We start from the raw sequence: 13863 nt of genomic DNA, 5'->3' as shown, positions 1-13863 counted from the left end.
CTGGCTGCAGCATTTTGGATCAACTCAAGGCTTTTACCTACAGTTTGCGGACTTCCTGATAGTAAAGAATTACAATAGTCCAGCCTTGAAGTAATAAATGCATGGACTAGTTTCTCAGTATCACACCTGAACATGATATTTCTGTTTTTTGCAAAATTGCGCAGATGAAAGCAGGAAGTTCTAGAAGTGACAGGTCCTGATCAAAACGAATGCACCAAGATTTTTTACTTTATTATCTGAGATCAATTTAATCCCATCCAAATAAAGTGACTGATTAATCAGCTTCTTTTTCAAACACTCTAAAAACTCTCCAAAAACTATAACTTCTGTTTTGTCTGCATTCAGGAGCAGAAGGTTAAGAGCCATCCAGCCTTATATGTCTTCAAGACATGCCTGTAATCTATGTAATGGGTTAGCTTCATCTGGATTAATGGACAGATATAGCTGAGTATCATCAGCCTGACAGAGGAAATTAATCCCATGCTGTCTAATAATTCTACAGATTGGGAGCATATATATTGTAAAGAGAATAGCTCCTAGCACTGATCCCTGTGGTACTCCAACATTAAATCTTATGCTGTTGCAGAAAAATGGTCCAAAGCGCATTAGTTATGCCACCTTTGGATGACTCAAAGAGCACATTAAAATACTTTTTTATGATCTTGAACCGGACCTTTCATACTTAAACCTAAAGTAAAGCAAAGTGAGCCAAAATCCAGTAGTAGTACACCAGTAGTGATGATGAGGACTCATTGTCAGTGACTGACCTGATAGTTAATGTCCTCACAGCAATGCCATATTATATTATGCAATAAATTCATATTCAATGCCCACCCCAGTGGGGGTGGCAAAACTGTCATCCATTCAAAAAACATTTGGACTGTCATATATACAAATGAATACACAAAGGAAACTGTGAATTGAACTCCAATCATGATCAAAAAGTTAACTCTACAGCTATCAATATTTTAATCAATTCTTCTTCAAAGTTCAGGAAAAATTTGCCTGTAGAAATTAAGATAATGTCCTTTCTTCTTAGATGAAAGAAAGTAATCTAAGAAGCATCAAAGATATATAATATCTTTGATGCAAAAAGTCTCTGGCATCTCAAAGTTTCATGTGGACACAGGGAGAGGCGTTGTATTCCAAAGTTTGAAGATGCTTTGCTTCCTATCCAGGAAGCTTTTTCAATTCAAAATGTCAGGAATAGTGTTGAGTTTGAGGTTTTACACAGTAGCCCAACAAAGCCTTGTTTTTGCACCGGCAAATTGGAACAGACGAAGGGGTCTTCCCATTTAGAATGGGAGTCATTTGGCTTCTTTCGTTAGACTGCAATACCCCATAGCCAGTACTCGTGTTGAGGGGGGATGAGGGGGGATGGCTTCCCCCTTACTAAAAAAAATCTAAAAAATCATTCCCCTTTTAAGTGTCCATCCCCCTATACCATCCCCTGTCACATTTTATTACTGAATGTGTACAATTCCTACTTTAAATTAACAGTAATGTCAATAATATTGTCCTTTCAAGATTTGGTGGGCTGTGCGTTTACAAGTAGCCTGAGTAAAATAAATACAACCAAAGAAGTGTCTAACATGACTATGAAGCTGATCCCACTGGGAAATTTGTCCCTAACTATGTAGGGGCAGTGATAGCCATGCCAGTCCAGGGACTGACTGCAGTTCTACTGTAAGGTGCCTTGGTCAAGGTCAATGACTGCAGTACGTAACATGTAACAACCACACCATGCATATTGCTTTAGGTTCATAGACTATATTAATTAGACTTTGTATGCTTAAAAAAAAAATCTACCATCCCCTTTTTTTTTTTTTTACAACTAGACTACTGCCCATACCCATCTAAGTGTCTGAAAGGTCAGATGTTAAAGGGGATTATTGGCTTGGCTGAATAGACGAGGTCCCCCGCCCTCCTGTACAGGGGCTGGGGCTGCGATGATAACGGGAAGGGATTAACTCTATTGCTGCATTATAGGTTTTTGAAAGCTGTTTAAGGTTGTTTTTTTCTTTCTTAACATAGATGGCTTCCTTCACGCACCTCTCAAACCACCTGTTTTCTTTGTCCAAAATGTGAACATTCTGGTCCTCAAAAGAATGTCCTTTGTCCATAAGGTGTAGATGTATCGCAGAGTCTTGTCCAGAGGATGTTGCTCTTCTGTGTTGTGCCATGCATCTGTGGAGAGGTTGTTTTGTTTCTCTTATAACAAACACTACCCGTCTAAGGGTCTTGTTAGGGTTGAAATGAACTGAGAAAATCCTCTCTTTTTTTCAGAGACTCCAGCAACATGTGAATGGCAATGTTTTCATGTTTACCATTATGTTCTGCTGCATGTCTTTTGGATTCCCTTGCTTATTAGCAGAGATGGGAAGTAACGAAGTACAAATTCTTTGTTACTGTACTCAAGTAGATTTTTCTGATATTTTTACTTTACTTTACTACTTATTTTTATGGCGACTTTTTACTTCTACTCCTTACATTTTTACACAAATATCTGTACTTTCTACTCCTTACATTTTAAAAAATTGGCTCGTTACTTTAGTTTTGAATCATTTCAATGGAGTTACCGTTATTATTTTTCACGTCATCAATACCAAATTCAATATAATTGGATGGGAATCTATGTTGCATTTGATGCACCACTAAAAGATGAATAGACAAATTCGGTGGTATTCATTCGCGGCAAATCATTGCAGCTTGGTGGCGGTGGCGTTAGCATAGTAGTATGGACGACGAGCTGATTGAAAATGAACACAACGGAGATCTAGTCCTATTGGCAGACATCCATTTAAAATGTAGGCAACGGCATGAAAAAAGTGGTTTCTACTTTTACTTTTATACTTTAAGTAAATTTACAAGCCTGTACTTTGTTACTTTTACTTGAGTAAAGAAGTTTAGTCAGTACTTCCACTTTTACCAGAGTATTTTTTAACACAAGTATCTGTACTTTTACTCAAGTACGGAAAGTGAGTACTTTTGCCATCTCTGCTTATTTGACAAATGCCCAGTTTGGGTATCTGCAGGTTTGAAGAGCATCTTTGATGTGTTTCTGTTCTTTGTGCTTACCTTCTGTTTTAGTAGGGACATGCTCAGCGCCATGTTGTAAGGTTCTGATGACTGAGAGTTTGTGTTCCAATGGTAGGTGTGAGTCAAAAAGAAGATACTGGTCTGTGGGAGTGGATTTCCTATAGACTTCAATGTTGAGGTTTCCATCTCCTTCCATGCTCACCAAACATTCCAGAAAAGATAGCTTTTTGTCGTTGGCATCCTCTCTGGTTTAATTGATGTTTTGGTCTACCGAGTTAATGTGTCTTGTGATAGCTTCCACTACTTTTAGCTGGATTTTAACGAATGTGTCATCCACATATCTAAACCAGTGGCTTGGTGGTGTTCCCCTGAAGGTGTCCAAAGCTCTGTTTTCCATTTCTTTCATGTAAAGATTGGCTACAATTGGTGACACGGGAGATCCCATGGCACAACCATGCTTCTGTCTGTAACAATTATTACTGAACTTGAAATAGGTTGTGGAAAGACAAAAGTCCAGCATGGAGCAGATCTGGTCCGGAGTAAAATTAGTCCTGTTGTTTAGGTCACTGTCTTGTTGAAGATGTTTCCTGACTGTTTCCACTGCCTCTGATATAGGTAGGCACGTGAAAAGAGAGGTAACATCAAAAGACACCAGGGTTTCTCCTGGTGCCATCTTTACATGTTTGACTCTGTTAGCAAACTCTTTGGAGTTTTCTATGTGGTATGGAGTGTTTCCCACTAAGGGGGCTAAAATGTTAGTAAACTGTTTAGCAATGTTGTATGTTACTGAGTTAATGCTGCTGAGGATGGGTCTGACTGTTGATCCTTCCTTGTGATTTTTTGGGAGTCCATATAAGCATAGAATGTCCTCCCCTGGATATAATCTAAAAATAAGCTGAACAGTTAATTACATTGTCTTTTTCGAGTTGCTTGAGGTAGTCTGTGATTTTCTTTTTGTAGGCGTTGCTTGGCTCTCTTTTCAAAAACTCATACGTGTTGGTGTACCTCAGTAGATTGAGGATTTTTTCGTGGTAGTTGGAAGTGTTGAGGACCACAGTGCAGCTTCCTTTATGTACTGGTAATATTGTGATGCTTTGGTCCTGGCTAAGGGATGTTATGGCTTTCCTTTCCTGTGGTGTGATGCTGGGAGGAGGTGGTTTGGCGCTGGACAGGGTAGCTCAGTTGCTCTGCCTCTGGTTTAGGCAGAAATGTTGTAGCAAGTCTGGTTTTGAGATTACCAGCAGGCCTACTTAACTTTGGCAGTCAGAAGGTTCTGATTCTTGTAGCCTGCGTGCCCTCCTTTCATGGAGTTCCTTCATTGAGCTGGCCTAGAAGCAGCGGCAAAAGAGGCTGAGACAAGCATGAAGCAATTGCTTTGTCCCCCAGCACAGTGGGGGGCAGGGTCACATGTCCCGGTGGGAGGGTCTTGTGATAGGGGGTTTGCAGCAGCTCGAGATAAGAGTACAGCAGAGCAAAACTGTATCTTCCTTGATTAGTGTTTAAAATTAACCAGTCTGGATATGGTCCTTAATGTCGAAAATAGCTTATGGCTTATGGCAATACACTAGTATCACAATGTTGATATTAGATCTCAGTTGTGTGGTAGAGGGTATATTTAAATAAGCACATAGTATTTTTCCTCAATCAATCTACCAACTTTATTTGTAGGGCACATCTAAAACCCACAGTGTTAATTAAAGTGCTGTAGATAAAACAAGTTAAGAATAAAAGAATAGAATTAAAATGGACATAATAACCAGTTTCACAACTGGATTAGTGCCATGCAAAACATGATCTCAGCTATAAATAAAAATGTGTTTCCAAAAGAGATTTAAAAGAACAGCAAAGAGGAGGTCTGTCAGACACTAAGGGCAACCTATTCCAAGAAGGTCAGAGATTGGTTCCAAAATCTGCTCCTGTCTGCTTTTCACTTATTGTAGTGAAAGAGGCACATCCAAGGCACACTATCCCGTGCTTGATTAGTCAATGGAAAAGTTTGACTGACTTACTGGAAGTGTTATGCACATCCAAGAAGAGTTCTGATTGGTTGAAATGGCCATATACTATGGCATTTACCGAAAAGTTGACTAGTTGTAAATTTGAGTTAATTAAGCTCGAATTGAAGTTAACTTTAATCTGGACATCTCAAAAGTTGTATCGAAACTTTTCAGTATGCAGGGTTTTACTTCAAAACTTATTCCAAGTTCTTACTTTTTCCACTTTTTGAAACAGAGTCAGAAGTTCAGATTTGTTGATAACCGTCCAACTCTATAGAATACTTGTGATTTTAGTGTTTTCTGGTGATTGCAATATTCTGTGCCAAGAAAATCTTTTATGTTGGCTCAGAGAGAAGAACACCAGTGCTGACTCATCTTGTAAATTTAAATTTTGCTTTTGGAAAGTTGAAATTCTCTTTTAGGATTCATTGTTCCAGGTGGCAGGACTAGCTACTATGTTTAGGGAGTGATTAGTTTTAACCATCAGAGCAGGTTGGTTTTGATCATTTTATACTCTTTAGAGCTGGAATATTTATCCTGTATTCAAAGTTGATTAGTGATGGAAATCATTAACACTTCATGAAGGTGGAAAACAAAACCTCTTTTTTTGCATTACTGTGAAATTGTGTCACAATCAAGTTCTATGCTTATACCAGCTTATTCCCATTTTTTTCTTCAGAAAGACCTAATAGTATTGGACGATGTACACAAAGTCTTTGCAGTGGACGCTTTGGCATCCTCTCATCCTTTGACCTCTGAAGAAAACAGTATCTTGCTCCCAGGACAGATCATGGAGCAGTTTGACACCATCTCCTACAGCAAGGTATGCACAGCCAGACAAGTTTTAATGGTTGCAAATCAGAGTTCACATGATATCTCCAATAAAATGCACAATGAATATTCTCCTGTATAAGCATAATGATAAAGTTTCTGAAAACATGGAAAAGCAACCTTTAGGCTTTGGTTTATACGTTGAATAGCTGATTGTTACTCTGTGTGTGGATCTCAGGGTGCCGCAGTGCTGCGGATGCTGTCGGACTTCCTGTCAGAGCCGGTCTTCAAACAAGGACTCAGTGTAGGTTTGATTTGTGAACGATCAGTTTATTTAATTTTGGTTTATGCCATTTCACCAAAAGGGTTCATCCAAACTTTTCTCTACTTTGTGAACAGAGTTACCTCAGATATTTCTCCTATGGAAACACAGTCGGGACTCAGTTGTGGAAATATCTGCAAATGGTGAGATGAGGAAGTTTTTAGGTCTGTAAATACTGTGGGACACTCTTGTAGGAGTATCTGGCATATTTGCATTACTGTCAGATTAAAGGATGAAGTTTCTTCTCTGCACTATTCAGATACCTTCTATTTACCAATGGTTCATGTTAACCTCATGTTTATAAATAAAGTTGTGATGTGCAAACCTTTTTCTTTCTTGCACGAACATGACTTCTGCAGGCTGTGAAAGACAACAAAGTGTCTCTTCCTCATCCAGTTGACATCATCATGAACCCCTGGGTGCTTCAGATGGGCTTCCCAGTGGTTACCATAGATACGAGCACTGGAAGGGTTTCCCAGGAGCACTTCCTGCTGGATCCAGAAACGAATGTCACTGTACAATCGCCATACAAGTATGCAACTCTGCCGCACCACAATAGGCAACATTTTTTCAGCATACTGTAGGTCACAGAATCAGCCATCTTAAGGGATGGTTATACTCCCCTCAGCAGTGTGTCACAGTGAGATTTTTGCAGATATTTTTGATTTATGCCCAAATTGAAGCGTGGTCTGCGCTATTTTATTCCATGCCACAACGCAAGAGGGACAATCACGAATTACCTGTGGGTCTATATACGGCCGAGTAGGTGAGGAAGTGGGGGGAAATTTGTGCCAAAACGGAGGGACATGAGGGAGAAAAAGAGCGGTGATCCAGGTGGAAAAAGGATCCCAGCGTTCTCCCACACCTCGCGCTCTTCTAGCTGGTCCATCTTCACAAGTCGTTTCCACAATGGCGGTCATACAAACAAAACAAGCCGGTAAGGTACCAAACAGGAAATACGCATGAGTAGAGCGGATGTAGATTTGACCAATCAGAGGCCTCCTGTCTGCGGCACTGTCTGCGATCACCTACAATTTTTGGAGAGGTGCAGTAGAGTGTCTGCGGCACATTTGCGTTCACTGCGACACACACGCAGATCATCTGGTGTGTGAGTATAAATTAGCCTTTAGATGATTGCTGGTCTGCATCGAATGGGAGGATTCCCTATGAAATGCTCTGTTATTTTAAATGAAATGTTCACATGTCGATATTTAGTCCTTATGTTATTTATCTCAAAGGTTAAAAAGCACATATGTTGTCATTTAATAACCGTCTGGGGGCATGTCAGGTAAAGGAGCACACTGGAAAAAATCCAAATCTAGATAATGTCATGATGGGTTCACTGAGGAGACCCAGTTATGCAGAACACCACGGAGACGGAAACAATAGTAAAAGTTTAACAGAGTTTATTGTCACAAGCACATGGAAATATGACAGGAACTGGTTCAGGCCTGGGGACTGGTTCACTGGAGTCTGTGTAGATAACCGAGCAGTTAGTTTAGGATCAATGGGGTTTGGTTTTGAGATGTTCAGACTTGTACCTTGAGGGTTCCGGTTTGAACTTAGAGAGAGGAGTTGTTGGGTCCAGAGGAGGTTTGTTTCAGCAGAGTCCGAATACTGCTTCAGCGTCTTACTTCTGATGAGGGTGCAGACCTTGGTTAATGGTTTCCAGCTCTTGGTCCAGAGCTGCATGGGAATCCAGAGAAGAGTCTTCGGGTTTGGCTCAGAGGGTAGGCTCGGCAGTTTAAGCTCATCCAGAGCTTACGGAGAAAACTGGTTTCCTGGAAACAGAGACACAAAGGATTAGAATCCTAGCAGGACTCAAGGAACAATTAGATGTCTCAGAGGGTTCTTTGGCTCAGGTGCTAACCAACGAGATTCAACACTGCGGCGTCGAGGCAAGGTCTGAAGACAGCTTTTATAGTGTGGATCCTCTGATGATGGAACGAGCCTCAGGTGCGTTGCAGGCTCGGCCCAGGAGGATCCACGGCAGACTCTGCTGGAGAAAGGTGGTACTTCTCCAGCTCCCAACAGATAAGTCCTTTTTTCTTAAAATAAGTGCATTTGTTCTTGAATTGAGGAGATAAAAGAGACATATTGCCAATGGAACAAGATGATTTAGGTTTAAAATAAGAAAACACAACTGCATTGTCTTATTTCAAGCGCAAATTATCTAATTATCTTATTTTAAGAGTAAAAATACTGATTCAATTGGCAAATTATTTTATTTACATACTCAAATCAAGGGTAAATATACTTAATTTGAGAAAATTTTACTTATTTCTAGAAAGTTTTTGCAGTGCAGGGGGGATGTCAAAACCTCTGCAAATAATTCACAGAGTTTTAGACACATTTCTCATGTCTTCAATGGAAAGGACGTTCGTTGATCATCGATACACTTTTTTTTAATTAGTTCTACAAATCTTTACTATTGGTACAATTCACAGGAAAGCAATCAACTTCGCTCACATGTTTTACCGTCTAAAATAACATTTATGGAGGAAACTGGGACAAAAAGCAAATATTGTTTTTTATTGGTTAAAAAGGTGGACAAACATCCTTATACTGTGTAGATTCTGTATTTTTTCTGAGTAGTCATGCTTCTGCTGCTCATGTTCCTGCAGCTCTACATGAAGCATTCACAGCACTGAATTTTTCAGGTATAAGTGGGTGATCCCTGTGAGATGGATGAAAGATGGCTACGTCCGTGAGGACATCTGGTGGCTCGACGAGAAGGAAGGTGTGCTGTGAATTGAATAATTGAGAGCTTGTACCAGAAAAATGCAATGTTTTGAAGATGTGTTTGTCTTTGTTAGCTCTGAATGTGGACATGATGACAGGGCCTTCATGGATTCTGGCTAACATCAATGTAACTGGATATTACCGAGTGAATTATGACCTTGGGAACTGGGAGCGACTGTTTTCTCAGCTCAGCACAAACCACCAGGTTACCTGTCATACTTTACCCAATAGGTGCAACACAACTTATGCCTTTATTCAGCTTCAATCAACAAAAAAATATTTCACTATTCTGTGTCCCAACTCAGGTGATCCCACTTATCAACAGGGCACAGCTGGTGGACGACGCCTTCAATCTGGCCAGGTAAAACCAGTCATGTCAGCCGCATTTTTTTGAATTATAAATGGATCACGCTCAATTAAACACACATGAATGCATTTTTACCTTTAAACCAGACAGCAGAACATTAAACAACATGCTAATTTCCGGTTTCATCCTCAGCATTTTTTTCAGGGGATCTTGTAACACAGGGTCTTCAAAGTTTTTCAGGCTAAGGACCCCCAAACTGATGGCGAGATGGAGCAGGGGCCCCCTAATTATATATAATATGAAATTGTGTTATATCAAACTGGTCCTATAGTCACTCTATTACAGATGGACTAATGTAACACAAGTAATTTCTCCCTGGGATTGTTAAAGTATTTCTGATTCTGATTCCTGGTTGATGGGACAGGTGTTGTGAATGAAATGGTGCCCAGCTTGAAAGAGCTCCTGTGTGTCTCTGAATGTGTGCATTGATGACTGAAAGACATCTTCTGCCTCCATTTATCTGTTTACTACAGTGTGTTGAATTCACATTTAAAGTGGATTTAAAGTCATTTTTAAATTAGTCGAAAAAAATTGCAGGGGGGAAATAAAAAAAAGTCTAATCAACCAAGACTTTCGCGACCCATGCAGTTCCTCTGTGGACCCCCGAGGGGTCGCTGACCCCCTGCTGAAGACCTCCGCTGTAGCAAAATACCTTGTTTTTAATTTGTGAGAAACTTTTAAGAGGTTGGACGGCACCGCTTGACTGACAGAAAATCAAATTTAGGCTAAAAGAAAGAACATTTTGAGATTCCCAAAGAACCCATAGCTCAAAACTTAGTGGAACAAAAACACTTCTTCTCATCAACCTCAGATTGGGCAAGATTGGACCAAGATCCTTAGCTTAGCAAATCCTAGTTTAGAAGATCTAAGCTATGCCTTATTTTAGCCTAACTGAGCTTAACTTAACCTCAAGCAGCTGCAAATGTGCTAAGCGCTAAATTTTCCTTAGTTTAGCCTCCTCTTAGTCTAGTTTATAGTAGCAGTTAGTATATAGTATATAGCAGTTACTATATATATAGTAGCTTAGTTTATCCAGTCTTAGTTTTTAGAGTCTACCAATACTTTGCTTGGATCAACGTCTTTTAGCAGAATCTGTATCTGTTAACTTTACTTGAGCTGTTAAAATAGATACAATTATGTTGTAGTCTTACTTAAACAGCCTGGTTTAGCCCACCTAGAAGCATGTCATCTCAGCCTATTTATCATCCTAAAGATCTTCTCATCTTGATACCTTTGCTAAGCTTGTTTTTAACCTACCAAAAAACTTTAGTTTTATTCATCGTAGCTTTTTTTGCATTTGGGAAGTTAGTCAGTACATCAAATGGTAAAACAGAGAAACACATATAACAAATATGTTGTTTTTTTTTTTTTCCCACATCATTTACATTTAATCACTGCCTCACTTTATGAAATGGACATTTTAATTTGTATTTTGTTTTGTATACTGTTAAAGATGCTCTATCTCGCCGGTGCTTTTCCCTGAAAAGAGATCACTCGGTACAAACTATTTAAATAACACTTCATAACTTATATGCATTAAATAACCAGGACCATGACAACAGATTCTGATTCATACTCAGATCAGAGAAGTTGCTTAGAATGTACAGAAATGGCCCCGATTAACAGTTAAAAAGGCATTTTATACATCTCCAGTCTGCCACATCATCTTATTTTACATCATACATGTTAGCAGATGATTAGACATCCATGGCTCCAGCCTTATCAATATATTACACTTTGTTCTTAGCTGAAGGAAACCGCTCTCATTCCATTTCTAAATCTTTGCCACGTACAGAATAATGATTATAACTGTATATCCAGACAGAGGAACTGTTTTAATTAAATTAAAACATCAGTTGTGATGCGCAACAGGCAGCTCATACCAAGGTTTAATAAACTCACATATCTTCAATGATAATTATCCTAACAATACACTCTCTGAATAAAAAATGACAATAAAAGTTATCTAAGTCTAAGTCAAAGTGTTTCCTTTTTTCCAACTAAAAATGCTCCTTTTTCCTAAAGCATCACTAATAGAATAGAATAGAAAAGGAAATTCCATTTATTGGCCCACAATGGGGAACTTCTGGTGTTTACAGCAGCAAAAAGATTATAGAAAAAATTATCACACAGATATGGACCTTGAAATATATAAGAACAACATAATAGTGAAGGGTGAAAAAATAAACAAATAAAATACTGTACTATACCATAAATATAAATAAATACTATAAACAAATACTGTGCACCTGGAGAATAAATATCCAATCCAATATACAGCTATAGACATTTTTAAAGTAATGGGCATTTAAAAATAAAAAAATAAGAAACCACCATCTTTTATCAATAAGGACAAAAACATATTGGGGGATAAAGTTTTTTTTTTATTTATTTATTTTTTTTTATAGTTTTTACTTTGCTTTTTCCTTTTATCTGAGTTTGTTCACTCCATAGAGTTATGATCCCTGACAGTTCTGCATCTTTCTATGTAAATCACACATTTTTATTTGTTATGGATTAAAAAGGTTTGCAGTTTTCATTTGTTCTACATATAGATGCTGTGTTGTTCCAATTACATTGAAGACATATTTAATTCCTACTGGTAACACTTAGAAATAAAGGTATTTTCTTTTAAGATATCAGTTTATCCTTAAAATCCTTTCTGGTTTGGATGTGATATCTGTCTGCAGAGCTCAGCTGGTGCCCACAACTCTGGCTCTCAGGACCACCTCCTATCTGTCTCAGGAGACTGAGTACATGCCGTGGCAGTCTGCCCTCAACAACCTGCGCTACTTCGAACTCATGCTGGACCGAACTGAAGTCTATCAGCCCATGCAGGTAAAGGCTTGTCACAATTCAGCCGCTTGGATGTTTCAAGATTCAAACAGATAAGCCACCATCCTCTCCGTTTTTGTTCTTTATCAGGATTATATCAGGAAGCAGGTGACTCCACTCTTCCTGTATTTCAGGGAAATGACATCAAACTGGACCAAAGTTCCAGAGAAGCACACCGACCAGTGAGTTTATGGACGCTTTAAGATCCATCCAAGAAACAGCAAAGCAGGGCTGGTTCATGTGGAAAGGCCATTTTAGTAACTACACTGCAAAAATTTTAATATCTATTAAATATTTAAATAATATATTATAAATAAATATTATATATATATAAATTGATATGTATAATATAGGAGGTAAATATTCTTGTAGTGTATTTTGGTTTCAACATGCAAATAACTGTCAATGGAATAAGATGATTTCTGTTTACAGCAAGAGAGAAACAATCTCATCATCTTATTTCAAGGGCAAAAATACTCCACTGCTCAGGCGTAACTTTCCGAAGGACTGGTGTGGACATGTACCCACCAACTTTGGCCTGTTGGGGACAGTCCCCACCAATAATTTCCACTTTTTTCCTCCTTTTTGCTCATTTATTTTAGCCACAGCTAACAGAGGTTGGGTGGTCCTCCCTCCCGCTGCTCCCGTGTTCCGCTTCACGGTGTAACATTATCTGATCTGTTGCTTTCAGACATCTGATTGGCGGTCACATTTCACTGAATAGAGAGTAACTACGTGGTCAGTGTATTCTCATTATGAGTTCGTACGAAATCGTACGAAAAGTTATGCACCGTAATTTCGTACGTTTTGGACGTTTTTTTTCGTCGTATGCGCATGCGCATCTGACGCACCATTCACGAATATAGAATATAAATTACAATTAGCCCTAACCCTGACCCTAACCCTAAGATATAAAACAGCAAGTAACGTAGTTAGAGACATGGATAAGTAATGATTGCACTGTTTTTCCCAGTTTTACATCCGTCCGCGGATCTGCTTTTTTTTCTGTCTGCCAGCGCATGCGCACTGATCTGGTTTTTTGAGGAAAAACGTCCAAAACGTATGAAATACTGTGCATAACAGCAGCACTCAGTGCATTTTAACTGGTAGCTTCTTTGATGTTTAAGTAAAAGTTAGGGGACAGGTTGGTTAAAAAAAATTAGAGATTATGCCACCGAAAAATCTGTTCGTTAGCCATGCGGAGCTTTTTCAGCTAAAAATGGCAACAGATTGTAAGTTTATACAAGTTAGTAATATAATGCAAGAAGCCTGAGAAAACATTGCTTGTTCTTCTTTGCTAGTTAAATAAAGCTTGGCTTCTCAGAGGACCATGACTCCCAGTTACAGGTTAAAATGAACGATGTTTTTCTTATTGAACAGACAGAATATATACAAGATTTGCAATATGCAATAACATTTATGTCCAAGTTTACCAGAAGGTTTACAAGAAAAAAAAATGCTATATTTAAAATGCAGCATATCCATATTTTTCTGGATGGGTGGATGATATATTGATTTTGGCATCGGGATCGGCTCTTATTCGTTATTTTTTTATACATTGTTTTTTGGGCCCCAAGGGCGTAGGTTTGATTTGAACTTTGGTAGGGACACTATTGGTCGGGTGTCATTGGTGCTGCAATATGCGTGCCCTTTTTTATGCTCGATGTGGGCATCCGTACTGATAAGAGGAATTCATTGTTAAAAGACAAAAGCATCATTTTGCTACATTAATAAAAATGTTATAAGCACTACACTCATTAGATGCTGTTTATCAATGTTTGAAGTATCAC

The 13863-nt window shown here is 38.8% G+C and overlaps 1 protein-coding gene across 1 annotated transcript in view; it reads left to right on the top strand.

Moving 5' to 3' along the window:
- The window catches only part of LOC107090430 (aminopeptidase N-like), a 36115-nt gene that overhangs the window by 9652 nt on the left and 12600 nt on the right, over positions 1 to 13863 (top strand). Inside the window, exons 10-18 of the mRNA XM_015383801.1 lie at positions 5716 to 5859; positions 6046 to 6111; positions 6207 to 6272; positions 6489 to 6661; positions 8790 to 8869; positions 8946 to 9076; positions 9177 to 9232; positions 11929 to 12076; positions 12164 to 12255. Of these exons, the coding sequence (XP_015239287.1) occupies positions 5716 to 5859; positions 6046 to 6111; positions 6207 to 6272; positions 6489 to 6661; positions 8790 to 8869; positions 8946 to 9076; positions 9177 to 9232; positions 11929 to 12076; positions 12164 to 12255 (956 nt within the window). The remainder of the gene's footprint in view (positions 1 to 5715; positions 5860 to 6045; positions 6112 to 6206; positions 6273 to 6488; positions 6662 to 8789; positions 8870 to 8945; positions 9077 to 9176; positions 9233 to 11928; positions 12077 to 12163; positions 12256 to 13863) is intronic.

Source organism: Cyprinodon variegatus, unplaced genomic scaffold, assembly GCF_000732505.1.
Source record: "Cyprinodon variegatus isolate N-32 unplaced genomic scaffold, C_variegatus-1.0 Scaffold294, whole genome shotgun sequence".
NCBI classification, from domain to species: domain Eukaryota; kingdom Metazoa; phylum Chordata; class Actinopteri; order Cyprinodontiformes; family Cyprinodontidae; genus Cyprinodon; species Cyprinodon variegatus.
This window is presented reverse-complemented; position numbering and strand designations above follow the sequence as displayed.